Below are 12,944 nucleotides of genomic sequence, written 5' to 3'. Positions count from 1 at the left end.
TTTGCTTTCGACGTCTCCCTCCCTCACAGCTTCAGTAGTAGAAACAGTTTCCATAGTTTAATTTGTACAACTCAGAGAATAAGTCATACTTTTAGTATTTTTCATGGGAGTAACACAATGGACTGGATGATATCTACCACATTATTCTTGTCAGGTAAGACAAAATTTGTACATCCTGATTTTGTTTTTCATTGTCCCTTTATGAGTTTTTGTGCCAGCAGTGAAAATAGGATCCTGCCATTTCATTTAATATCTTATTTTATATACATCTTCAGCATTTATGTTTCTATAACATACTGCAATCATAATAACTTTTATAATCATAAATTATCATTTGTTTTATTTTAAAAAACACAAAGGATAATAGATCAATAATTGTAATCACTATCTATCACTGTAATCACTATTTCTCCATAATATCTAGAAAAAAAAATTTAAATGATCATTTTTACATCTATGGTTCATCCTTTGTGAGTCAAACTTCCTGCCTCAGTATGTGACCAACTCAGTCTTAAAAATAGCTTCACCGATACTGCGCAATCATCTAAGAGCAGCAGAAAAAGCAGAACCTGAGGATAAAACTGATGATGATAAAATAATTATTATTGTTTTATGCATTTACTGGGTTTTTTGTTTTATTTTGAAAGACTGTGACATTAAAAGTACATGATGCAATTTTGGAACATTTTGTAATATAATGGCTAACAAAATCTATTCATATCAATCTGCAAGTGTCTGCCTGAGGTTCAACAGATCCATTAAGGGAAGTTAACCATTTTAAAGCTGTTGGCCATGAGTACATATTTTGTCAGGTGGTCAAAGAGTTTATATAACTTGGACCATTCTTAGAAAACCTCATGTTCTTAGAAAACCTCAAAAGGTCAAAAGTAAGATCTTATTTTTGCAGCATTTAAACAAAAGTATCACTCCATGACAGGATATCCCCTGTGATGGCAAATATAGATACTGTGTAAAGTAGTGTACTGTATTTTTACATTCAAGTCTTAGTATTTGTCATGTAGAGTAATTTGTTCACATCCACTATGTTTAGAATTTAAAAAACAATCTGACTTTGGCACCCGCCAGTGGTTGTATGAAAAAGACAACACTTCATACACTACACCTCATATACTGTATAGACTGAAAGCAACACAGACTGCAGATTTTCACCAGGACTGTCTCCTTTTCCTGCACATAAAAACATGAGAATAATTTGAAAGATACTATAACCTTACACATGGTGGCTTTAAATCAGATAAATTGTGTGGTTCTTCCTTCTTTGTTCCTCAGTGTTACAAGCTGCACTTTGTTTCAATATTGATCCTGTGGCTTGGAAGTCCCTGAGTAACTCTGCTGCAGGTTTTGGATACCAGGTGGTACAAAGACAATCAGAGTAAGTGTGGTTGATCATGGGTCTACAGTAACTGTATCTGCTGTGTGAAATATATATTTAGATTGAATGCTGGCATACACAGGTCTGGCCTTAGTCTTCTGTCAGAAAAACTGCGGCAATCCAGGAGTTCAGTCAACGATCTTTAATCATGTCCCACATGAGTAAAAGCAGATGTGTACACTGAGTCCTGTATCCAGTATGGATAAACAGCCAATCATCAAGTTTTTAAGTTGTGGTTATCTGAAGGAACATAAGCAACAACAAATATATAATTGGGTTCAAACTGTTCTGGATAATCAAGGAAATAGCTACCATAATAGCTTACTCTGCTGCAGTCAGCTTCACCGTTGTATAAGCAGTACTCCAAATGACCACAAGGAGTCTCTCTCGACCGCAACTAGGGATTTACAGCACACTGTTGTATATCGACGCTGAGAGCAGCATAAAGGGAATGTGCAACAAGCGCCGTTTACATTGAACATTTACTTTACTGGCTAGTCACATCACCTATTTGTGACAATCTACTTGAAATTACATTCAGAACAGAGAATATAAGTTCTTAACTAGAGATCTTAAAACACTAAAACTACTGAAACAGTCTATTAATGAACGGTATATATTTGTAAGCTATTTTTAACCAGTCTGATATTAACATAATTATCAATAATGTGTAGTGATGCATAAGTTAACACTTACAGTTTAATTCAGGCACAATAGAGAAATCACTGATGACTGTTTAGCACACATTCACTCAATCTTTCTTAGGAACGACGGCTGAATTTGTGAGTTGAACATGTCAAGTGACGTTACAGTCCTTTGGGTCCGTTTGATAATCGTGCCTAGACTGCCCGATGGTGAGGAAGAGCAGGGAAATTTGCACATGCTGCTTCAGATTTGCTATGATAGTGTTTTTTCCAGCCCGCATCTCTGTCATATGCCAGTTTCACAGTAATGAAGTCATAAGCATGCAGCATTGCTTAATAGCAAAAATGTGGGATTTATTTAGCTACACTGTACTCCCTGAACAGGCGCTCTCACCTGATTGTTGGGTTTTATTTCCTCAGTTTGCTGGTCAGTGCCCCCCTTGCACAATATTCATCAAGTCAAAGAGGCCAAATATTTAAGTGCTCCACCGAATCCTGCACGAAAGTATCAGTACCAGGTGAGCAACTACTCATTTCAAAATGCTTTATTGATTCTTTAGCTTTTGTCATCTGATAAATATTGTTTCAGGTTATTTGTAAGACAGATACTGAGGCATCTTTCTTTATCCTTACTGGCTTACTTGCCAACTGATTGAATAAGATAAAGTTATTCTATTTGTTCCCATAACAGTTCCTTTTGTTTTTAAAAATTTTAGGACTCAATAATTGACAAAATGACTTGTTAAGATGGAGATTGTATTCCATCTTGTTGGAAATTGGTCATATAAGCATAAAACATGCATAGTTGTGAGACACTGCTGTTCAGTCTTGACTGGGTAATGTTGTAATAGTTATCAGATCAGATAGGGAAATATTTTACCAGTGGTGGCTGTGGTTTGGTCACTGAGAATGTAGTTGTGTTGTATCTTGATGATTTTAACATAACTGATGGCTGATGTTTTTATGCAGTGCCAGAATTTGCAGTCAACATGTCCCTTGGTTTGACAATGACAAGTGATCCCACCACACAAAATACTCTGGTAAGTTGGTAAAGTGCAAAGATTTACATGTCATTGATAATAAAAATGCAGAGGTTTGTATCTTTACCAGTAAATCCATTTTTTTTTCAGCTTGAAAACAGAAAAGAGAATAGTAAAATAATCATCTATTAATCAGGACTTGGCCTTGTCTCTTTTCAGGCATGTGGTCCAACCATCCCAAAGGACTGCAAAAGTATCACGCTGTATAGTGGTGTATGCTTGCAGTTATCCAGTTATGATCATGTTGAATACTCTGTGCCTTCTTCTTCTGAAGGTACACAGGTTGAGTTTTTTTACAATCTCAAAGGTAGTGATAAAAAAGGTCTAGTAATATTTGAGCACCACTGCACACACTTATCACTTCATACACACAACCCAACATGCATATTGGTAGAAATCTGAGCATTGGATTATTTGTATTATACTGCAACACTTTGCTAAGTGGCTTTTCTGGAGTGATCAGCACAACAGTGTGCCTGAGCACTGGAACAAGCAGACAGACAATATAGCAATGTGTAATGTTCACAACAGGATGACATAAATGTTTTAAATCACTGTGCTCAAGAGGAAACTGTACATAATTATTCAGATGTATTTCTCCTTTTTGACAGAGTGTCAAACCCAAGACATTGCATTTCTGTTGGATGGCTCAGGCAGCGTAGATTCACAGGATTTTTATAGAATGAAGACTTTTGTGAAAAATCTGGTCAGATCATTCCAGGGACAGGATACAAAGGTAGGATTGTACTCAAAATATACCTCAGCCCTCCATGTAACTTGTTTGATTATTTGACTGTTGAATACATATCTCCATTTATATCCATACATATTTCCATTTTTTCTTCTTTTTTTCCAGTTTGCCATTGCCCAGTTCTCCACAGATCCCACCATCCATTACTACTTTAATACTTTTGGTACTAATAACTGGAATTCTCAAATTGATGGAATAACACAGAGACGTGGACTGACTTACACAGCTGAAGCCATCGAACACGTTGTGTAAGTGCCTTCATGATGCTAGTGTGTGACACCATCCTCAGAAGTTAACAATGTGTTTTTCTTTGATTTCTGAGTTTTCCTATCGTGTTATGATATGTTGTTCATATTGATTTTCAACAGTCATGCCAGGTTTGATACAAATCAGCATCATTACATCTAAACTGGCTTTCAAAACTTTTTCAAAACATTTCTATAAATATAGACTCCAAAATCTACTGTTACCAATTTAATTATAACACAACATATAATGGTGTAATTTAAAATCAGCTCAACACATTATACAGAAAAATAATCGTTTAGAAGTACAGTACTTACAGTACTTAAAGTACATCTCACACCACTCACTGTTATATTTATTGGTTAATCTGGGAAATATAAAATTGGCATTTGGACACCTGAGGGATTCTTTTGCCTGCAATGTTGAGAGGCAACAAGACAGCAATTAAATGGCACAACTAGTGGTATTAAGCCATGAGAGTTTGGGTTTTATTTGCCTAGGATCTGATATTTCTGCCTCAATGGAGAGTGTATGGGATTTTGTTTTCTGTGCTCATAGCACTAAAAAGTTAAAAATTCACCAGCAACATGTTTTCAGAAACAATGTCCATGTTACTCAGAAATCTCAGAGAGACATCTCAAAGCTTGTACAAATAAAACCAAAACTATTTGCATGACTTGATGCTACTGAGGTAAGTGACAAGTGATTTCTTAACCTATAAAGACATTTAATTTTCTTTCATTAAAAATGTACCACAAGAACATGTATTAAAAGTGGATTTTTCTTTTGACAGCAACAATGTCTTCTTGGCAAGCAAAGGCTCCAGGTCAAATGCGAAGAAGATTTTAATAGTTATTACAGATGGAGAATCTAATGACCGGAATGATTTGCCAAATGCAATAAATTCAGCTGAAAAGAAAAAGATTGTTCGATTTGCTATTGGGGTAAGTTGCATTTATACTGTATGAATATGTGTTGTGTTAACATGTTAAAAAGTTAAAGCACATCTGACTAACACATCACATACAGCTCAGGTGACAGCAGCTACCTATACTCTGTTTTCTGTGGGATTTAAGAATGAAATGTCACAAAATGTTATTTGTCCACATTAAAGGCACAATCTTTCTTTTTTAGATCATATAAATTAAAATTGTACTCTCAACCATAATTGAGGAGTTTCAGGTATAGCTGGAAAATTGCCTTTTGTGTTTCTGAAAAATGATAATAATCCAAAATAGTTATATACTTTCTACACTCCAAAATTTACAGGCATTAATGACAAACAAACCTTTAGCAGTACTGAAAACACCTGATTTAATGCTGCATGCTTGAGAGACGTTGATTAATTTGAGAGTCAGTAATATAAATGGAGCCAATATTTTACTTTTTGCATACAAATCGATTTTGTTGTACAGTACAACACCTCAAACAGATTTTCTCAACATCCCTAGGTGGGGCGTGCATTTACAACATACACGGCAAAACAGGAACTGGACACCATTGCCTCTAAACCCTCAGCAAATCACGTGTTTCAAGTATCAAACTTTGGCGCTCTTGAAAAAATACGGCAGAATTTGCAGGACAAAATCTTCTCTATTGAAGGTAGATATGTAACCTTATCATGACAGCTTCACATCATTTTTGTGTTTCATTGTGATATTGTTATAGTTCCAAAGTAAACAATTATTATGTCATTTATTACGAAGTGCCATTTTAAACTGAACTGTCAGTCATTAGAAGTGACATGGGCAATATTAGAAAATATAGACTTACTGTTTTAACAAAAAAATACATAAATATCTTGGCAAATACTTAAGAATTACAACTCAGAGCTATAATCAAATTTCAAATCTGAATACTAACTCATTTATGTTGCTGTTACAGGATCTCAAACTGGTGGAGAGTCACTGAAAATGGAAATGGCTCAAATGGGATTCAGTGCAGCTTATGTGCCTGGGGTAATTAAAAACACCAGACAGTCACTGGACAGTATACTCTTAGAAACACAGACACCCACAGATGCACACACACACACACACACACACACACACACACACACACACACACACACACACACACACATACACACACACGTCTGTGTGTCACTCCTTGTGGCTGAAAAGCATATAGCTATAAAAGGTCCAGATGATGAATGTATGATGCATTTAGCCTTTTCCTTGGCTTATGTTTTGTGCCAAACACATTTTCTATACATTTCTGTCTAAATTGCAGGGGATTCAGATGGGTATTGTTGGTGCCAACCAGTGGAAGGGAGGCTACCAGCATTACACAAGCACAGGCCAGAAGGGGATCTCACCTCCTTCAAATATGGAACCTGACAGTTATCTGGGTATGAATATTACAGTACATACAATAGTGTATTTACACTGCTGTACTGTAATCCTTCCTCCCATCTTTTGAAAACACAAGATTTTGGGAAAGGAACAGGAAAAAAAACAAATGAGGACTAAGGAGTGAAAACTATGATTCAAAGTTGTGCAGAAGCCAGTAAGATATCAACAAATCCTGAAGATGCAGCTTGTATAGATATTGTGATGATTTTAAAATGTGTTCAGGGAAGACCAAAGTGAAGGCTCCTCATGGTCCCCAGATTTAAATGCACACAAGAAAAGCAAAGAATATTCTGAACTAGAAGCATCCTGCAAGGAAAAGTGTGTATGGGGTGACCCAAAGCAAGTTTTTTAATGTTAAATCAAACAAAGAATAAATAATGCTTATTTGTAATTAATAGCTTGCTGAAATGTGTAATTTTAAAGATTGTTCCCAGCAAAGATAATGATGATATTATGTAATTAACACTTAAAAAATCAGTAAAAGATACAGTTTGTCCTTAGTTGGTCAAACCTTTGTATGCTAATAAGCTTGACTCTTTAATTCTAGGTTACTCCATGGCAGTCGCCAAAACACGGTTTGGCACACTTACAATTGTTGGTGCTCCAAGATATCAACACAGAGGAGTTGTGATTTCAGTTTTTGAAGACAGCATTGAACAAAAAATTGACCCCGCTGCTTGGCAGGTGTGTGTTCATGATTACGACAATGTAAAGAATTATTTTTTCAATCTTAAATCTTAAAGGTTGTTGTTTCCTCACTTTACTAATTGTTTTTTGTTGCTTACACAGTTTCAGATTGGTGAATATTTTGGTGCAGTGGTTTGTGCCATGGATGTGGATCGTGACATGTACACTGACCTAGTCCTCATATCTGCCCCTATGTACATGGACAGTGATAGAGAGGGACGAGTTTATGTTTGCAGCTTATCAAATGAGGTAAATGACAGTTTTATCCAGAATCTATTGGATTTTTTCAATGAGAATTCAAACATCGACTCTCATCCTTTTTTCCTATTTCCACCAGAAAGTTGAGTGTCGCTTCGATAATCCATCAGTACTGAGAGGGGATGCATCTGACCAAGGAAGGTTTGGGTCTTCTCTTGCTGTGCTGCCTGACCTTAACAGTGATGGTCTCAATGATTTGGCAGTTGGAGCACCTTTGGAGAATGGTGGTCAAGGTAGCATCTACATCTTCCACGGTGAAACAGGAGGAGGAAGGATTAGTCCTACTTACTCACAGGTGAGCGAGAACAAAGAAGCAACAAGAGGATTTAAATGATACATATGGCTTCTTGTTTAATATACAATTTAGACAAAATTTATTTTTTATTGATTAAAATGTTTTCATTTACATAGAGAATCGCTTCCTCTGAAGTCCAGCCAGGACTGAAATTCTTTGGCATGTCGATCAGTCAGTCGTCTTTTGACCTTAGTAACGACAATCTGCCTGATTTAGCAGTGGGTTCAAAGGGAACAGTTGTCTTACTCAGGTAAGATGCTCCTGTCACACATTATTAATCCCAAATGTAATTCTACCATTTGTGTTCATTTGTGTCAACGTAATCATACAACCATAAGGTTTATAATCATGAAGTCTCTACCTTTCACAGTAACACAGTTCTAAGGGTCTTGTTACCAATTTAGGACAGAACTGTTCACCAATAATGGATTGTATCAGGCAGCTAAAATAAGATATACTAGTTGTCATTTTGATATACTGCTTTACAATTTTCATATGTATTTTCCTACTCTGTCCATATCCAGATCAAAGCCTATAGTAATGGTAGAAGCTGAGGTGACGTTCAACCCAAACAAAATCCAAACTCAAAACTCAGACTGCTCAAAACCCCTGGACAACACAGCTACAATCTGCTTTACCATGACCGGACGCTCTACAGTAGATAAAGGTCACTGATTCTCTTAACTGTCTCTAAACCACAGACCCACTGTCCATCCATTTAGATATGTGTGTACATGAGTAACCTTTAAATGAAACTCTAGTTCCAGCTACAGCAACGATTAATTATACTTTAACACTGGATGCCACACGTAAGGTCCCGAACAAAAGAGCTTACATCAGGGAGAAACAACGAGAGGAGACCAGATCAATAACTCTTGGCTTAGAGCAACAATGCTTCGATTTGAGTTTCCACATTGAGGTGAGTTGTTTAAAACCTAATAACATCAGGAAAACCCACTACAACCCACACAGCTTCAATGTGAAAAACATAATTTTTGATATAACCAACCTTCACTACCTTGATATTCATAATAGTACCCTCCTCTCACAGGCCTGTCCAGAAGATGCTCTGAATCCACTTAACAATGAGCTCCGATTCACATTTGACGGTTTGGCTTCTGACAAAAATCTCAGCCCAAGTCTGGCCCAACAGGCTCAGACAACAACCTTTCATCCCGTAAGTAATCTTTAAAGACACCCTTGTTTATTGGTCAGTTTTATTCATACTGAGGGTGTTTTCAAACCTATATTCATTTGCTCTGGTCCGAATCAGTGGATGAGTTGGTAAACTTGGTGTGCTTTGATGAATTTCCAACTAAAAAGCATCACTACAAGCCACAAGAGAACATTCACTCCTCTCATTGCTTACATGTGTCTGGGGTGGGAGCAAGAACATAAACACAGAAGAAACTCCTGAAGAATGTCCGGCTACGTCATTATGTTCCCACCACAAACAAACCACTCCAGAGTTTGTTTGGAACTGGACTGAGACCATATCCTCAAATGGTCTCGGTATGGTTATTTTGATCCACACCTGAGTACGATTACTGTGCTCAGATCTGCCCAGAAGAATCACATCAAGGGGGAAAATTTACCAGTTAGATTCATACTATTCATTCACTATTGTCTTCACTGACTGTCAGAATTTCAACTGAACTGAAGATTTAACAATAAAGTTCAAGGGTTGTGAAGTTAAGAAAAACAACTTGACTTTCTGATTCATGTTTGTCACATGTTGACAATACTTTTTGTGATTAATTACATGGTTGCCACATCATGACAGATATCACCACATAATTGACCATTAGGTACTATGTGAAGAGCTCTCCAGTACTATGAAATGCTCAGGCATCATCATGCTTTCTGAATAATGTTCAATTGTAATTCTATTCATTTGTCATGTCTGTCTTGGCCATTTGCTCTTACACTTTCTGAACAAAATGGTTTACTAAATACTGTCTTCAACAGTTACCTTTTGAGATCAACTGCGGCAATGACAACAACTGTATAGATAACCTGAAAGTGGATTTCAACTTCACCAGGTGAGACTGATTTTCAAATGTGAAGCCTGACTTAGGTGTTTGGATCTACTGTATTATCTGTGGATTCACTATTGGTGGGCAGGTGACATTTTTAACTTTTCTCTTTGCACTCCCAAATTGGTCAGCATGCTCTTTTAATTTTTTACTCTGTAAGCATAGCATTTGGCATGTTACTCTTTTTGTATATGCTGGACTAATGTTACATGCACCCGGACTCTCTTTGTTACAATTTCATCTTTGTGCAATGTTTTTTTTTTTCTACCTTCACTTTTCCATTTTCTTCTATTCTATCAGTTCCTCAGAGGTTAAAGTAGGCATTGATGAACTGCTGGAGGTCACTGTGTCAGTGGAAAACAGGGAGGAAAACTCCTACAACAGCCATGTTGTTCTCACGTACCCACCCGGGCTCTCCTACAGGAAGTTTACAGGCCTGCAGGTTAGGATCAAGTCTGTTTCAATTCAACTCTTGTCAGCTGCTCTCTGAGGTTATGCAGTGATTATGGATTATGTGTGCTTTTGTTTAATTAATTTATTTTTTAATAAAGGGAAGAATTGAGTGCAACTCCTTGGACAGTGGAGCTGGCTTATCTCAGGGAAAGACAGACTGCACTATTGACAAGCCTATTTTCAAGAGTAACGCTAAGGTTTGTAGTGTGTACAGAAGCATCTCATCTCACTGCAGCTGAACCGAGAGAGGAGACAATCTGATCTCTCTCATTCTTTTCGTTTTAGGTGCTCTTCATTGTGTCCTATGGGATTGAAGCCAACAGTCAACTTGACAGGAAGTTATTCATTACTGCAAATGCCACCAGGTACTGTTGTGTTCATCTTCCAGCCTATGAGCACATCACTGCACATGTGTGTATGTGACAATTATTATTATTACTCATGTGTACAATTAATTTCACCTCTCTTAGTGGGAACGAGCACTCCAAGTCAAGTGAACTTTACAAAATGAGAGGGATTGCTGTGAAGTACAGCATTTTAATGACAATTGAAAGGTTTGTGTTCTGTGTGATTTAGCAAGTTTAAAAAGATTTTAAAATAATTTAAAGTGACATTGTAAAGCTTAATGTTTCTGTTCAGTTCCCTCAGCTACAGCAATTTCACTTATGGCAAGAGTAATTTGCAGAAACCAGTCCAACAATCAATTAAGGTAAAAAATCTTATCCTATCATAATATCATTTTTTTTAAAAAGGTTAATTAACTTTATTCAGACTTGACTTTAATGCTCAGTAGGTCTTTTTCTTTTCTCCCCTCTTAGGTTGTGAATGACATCAGAGCACTGAATTTCACTGTGGTGATCAGGGTTCCGATAAAGCTCGGTAATAAAGACATCTGGGTGGATTCGAGCAGTTTGCAGGTAATATGTGGGAACTCATTGTTACTGAGACCCCAGAAGTCTCAAATGTAGCTGTTTTTATGCAACTAAAGCCTTGTGGATGAATTTGTTCTCCGTTAAACTGACATGAATCAGCTCTATTTCAGATTCCAGACTGCCAAAGAGACAAAGATGAAAAACCCACCGTCACAAATTTTGTTGCTCAGATACAGAAAAATAAGTCAGTGGTAAGTGTCAGAGGCTCTACCATCTGTACATGGTGGAATTTAATCTAATCATATATAGATTTAGAAATGTATGGTATTTTAGTGCATTACACATATGTTTTCCCTGTTTCCAGCAATAAATTTAGGCCTCCTTTTAATCACACACAGGACTGCTCTGTAGCCAGTTGCAGACTGTTCAAGTGCAATCGATTCATGGGAACTCTGGAGAGTAAAAAGTACACGATCTCTGCCAACCTTAGTTCTGAATGGATAAAGCAGGTAACTAATGTGTGTGTAAAAATAATAATAATTAATGAAAATGAACAATCCTAAAGATGAAATTAAATGTCTGACTCCCCCATTTTTCTCTCTCAGATTGGACTTGATTCTGCCAAATTCCTCTTGACCAGCACGGCCAGTCTGGAGTACGACAGAAACCAGTACATCTTCTTTTCAGTGCGGTCAAATAACAATCCTCCCATTCACAAGGTAATTATACATCGGATTTGTTTATTTGTGTTTGAAAAGAGCTTGAATGGAGATCTGATCCAAAATCTGTCACTGCACATCTCAGATTGTGGCAGAGGTAGAAGTGTATCCTGAACCAGACTTCACCAAAGAGATTGTTGGAGGATCTCTGGGAGGGTTGGCTCTGCTGGCTTTACTCACTGCTGGCCTGTACAAGGTGAGATACTTTACATGCACTGTTTCAGTTTATTACACAGCGTTATGGAGGCAATAAGACAACCTGAGGTCTAGTATTGGGCACCCTTTATCACAAAATACACCCAGTGACAATACCTGAATGCGGCATCTTTACATTTTCACTGTTCTCTCATTTGGTTTGGTTCTTTTTATGTTTTTATTGTGCATCTCTAATGCAGGATTGCAGTGTTTTTATATAACTTCCTTTGTTTTGTACTCTCAGGCTGGATTTTTCAAGAGTAAATACAAGGAGATGATTAATGAGGAACAAACAGCTGATCCGGGGGTTGAGGGAGGCGAACCCACACCAGAGTAACAAACATGAAGTCAGTTGATGTCCCACAGACAAGCTGATACAAGCCAGAAAACACCAAAACTGTTCCAACATCTACACTGGCTTTGTTATCTTGGATTAGTTCATCTTTACCATTAGTTGTTGTACCATAAGTTTGTCCTAAATAGAAAATATATAAATATGTTGCCATTTTCATGAATAGACATTTGAATGGAAAATATATTTGTGCAACCACTTTCATTTCATTAACCTGAAAAAGAGCTTGTGATGCACACATAGAGCGGCAAGAGTTTTAGAGCTTCAAAACTGATTTTGTAATCCACATTTTGAACTGAATTGCTTACTGTTGGTCTACGATGAAATATTTGTGCTGATATCCCTGCAAACCATGTGTGTTAATCTGTAAATTTTTTTAAGTGAAAAATAATTCAATACAGTATGATCCTCTGGAGTCTGGTTTTCATCACGTGATACACTGTAAATCTGCTGAAATACAAGGTGGAACACTTAAGAGCAAGCATCTTACTTGCTTGAGATAAACATGTATTTGATATTACTTTTATTGACAATGTGAGCTGCTTTTAAAATGTGCAATGTTGTGTTCTGAAAGTATGTAAAAAGACATATTTGATGCTTCATCAGTGTTTATTTCATTTGTGATTAAAACGAGTTTTTTGAAAATTGA

General features: G+C 36.8%; 1 protein-coding gene across 1 annotated transcript; it reads left to right on the top strand.

Annotated features, from left to right (window-relative positions):
- The first annotated feature begins 30 nt into the window (after positions 1–30).
- LOC122971007 (integrin alpha-M-like) lies at positions 31–12,944 on the top strand. The gene is made up of 30 exons (XM_044337430.1): positions 31–154; positions 1,291–1,393; positions 2,458–2,555; positions 3,007–3,077; positions 3,237–3,351; positions 3,689–3,813; positions 3,934–4,076; positions 4,868–5,018; positions 5,526–5,676; positions 5,959–6,032; positions 6,307–6,424; positions 6,976–7,112; positions 7,218–7,364; positions 7,453–7,668; positions 7,785–7,918; positions 8,193–8,335; positions 8,430–8,587; positions 8,720–8,845; positions 9,637–9,710; positions 10,005–10,146; positions 10,256–10,354; positions 10,443–10,522; positions 10,628–10,711; positions 10,797–10,866; positions 10,976–11,074; positions 11,200–11,280; positions 11,428–11,538; positions 11,635–11,748; positions 11,834–11,944; positions 12,188–12,944. Exons 1-30 carry the CDS (start codon positions 118–120, stop codon positions 12,278–12,280), a joined length of 3,405 nt encoding a protein of 1,134 aa, XP_044193365.1. The 5' UTR covers positions 31–117; the 3' UTR covers positions 12,281–12,944.

Source organism: Thunnus albacares, chromosome 20, assembly GCF_914725855.1.
Source record: "Thunnus albacares chromosome 20, fThuAlb1.1, whole genome shotgun sequence".
In the NCBI taxonomy this organism is placed as follows: Eukaryota; Metazoa; Chordata; class Actinopteri; order Scombriformes; family Scombridae; genus Thunnus; species Thunnus albacares.
This window is presented reverse-complemented; position numbering and strand designations above follow the sequence as displayed.

Coding starts and splice junctions, on each gene's coding strand:
- LOC122971007 (XM_044337430.1), top strand. CDS start 118: ATGGACTGGATGATATCTACCACATTATTCTTGTCAG. Junction 6,033..6,306: donor GTGCAGCTTATGTGCCTGGG/GTAATTAAAAAC, acceptor TCTAAATTGCAG/GGGATTCAGATGGGTATTGT. Junction 8,588..8,719: donor ATTTGAGTTTCCACATTGAG/GTGAGTTGTTTA, acceptor CTCCTCTCACAG/GCCTGTCCAGAAGATGCTCT.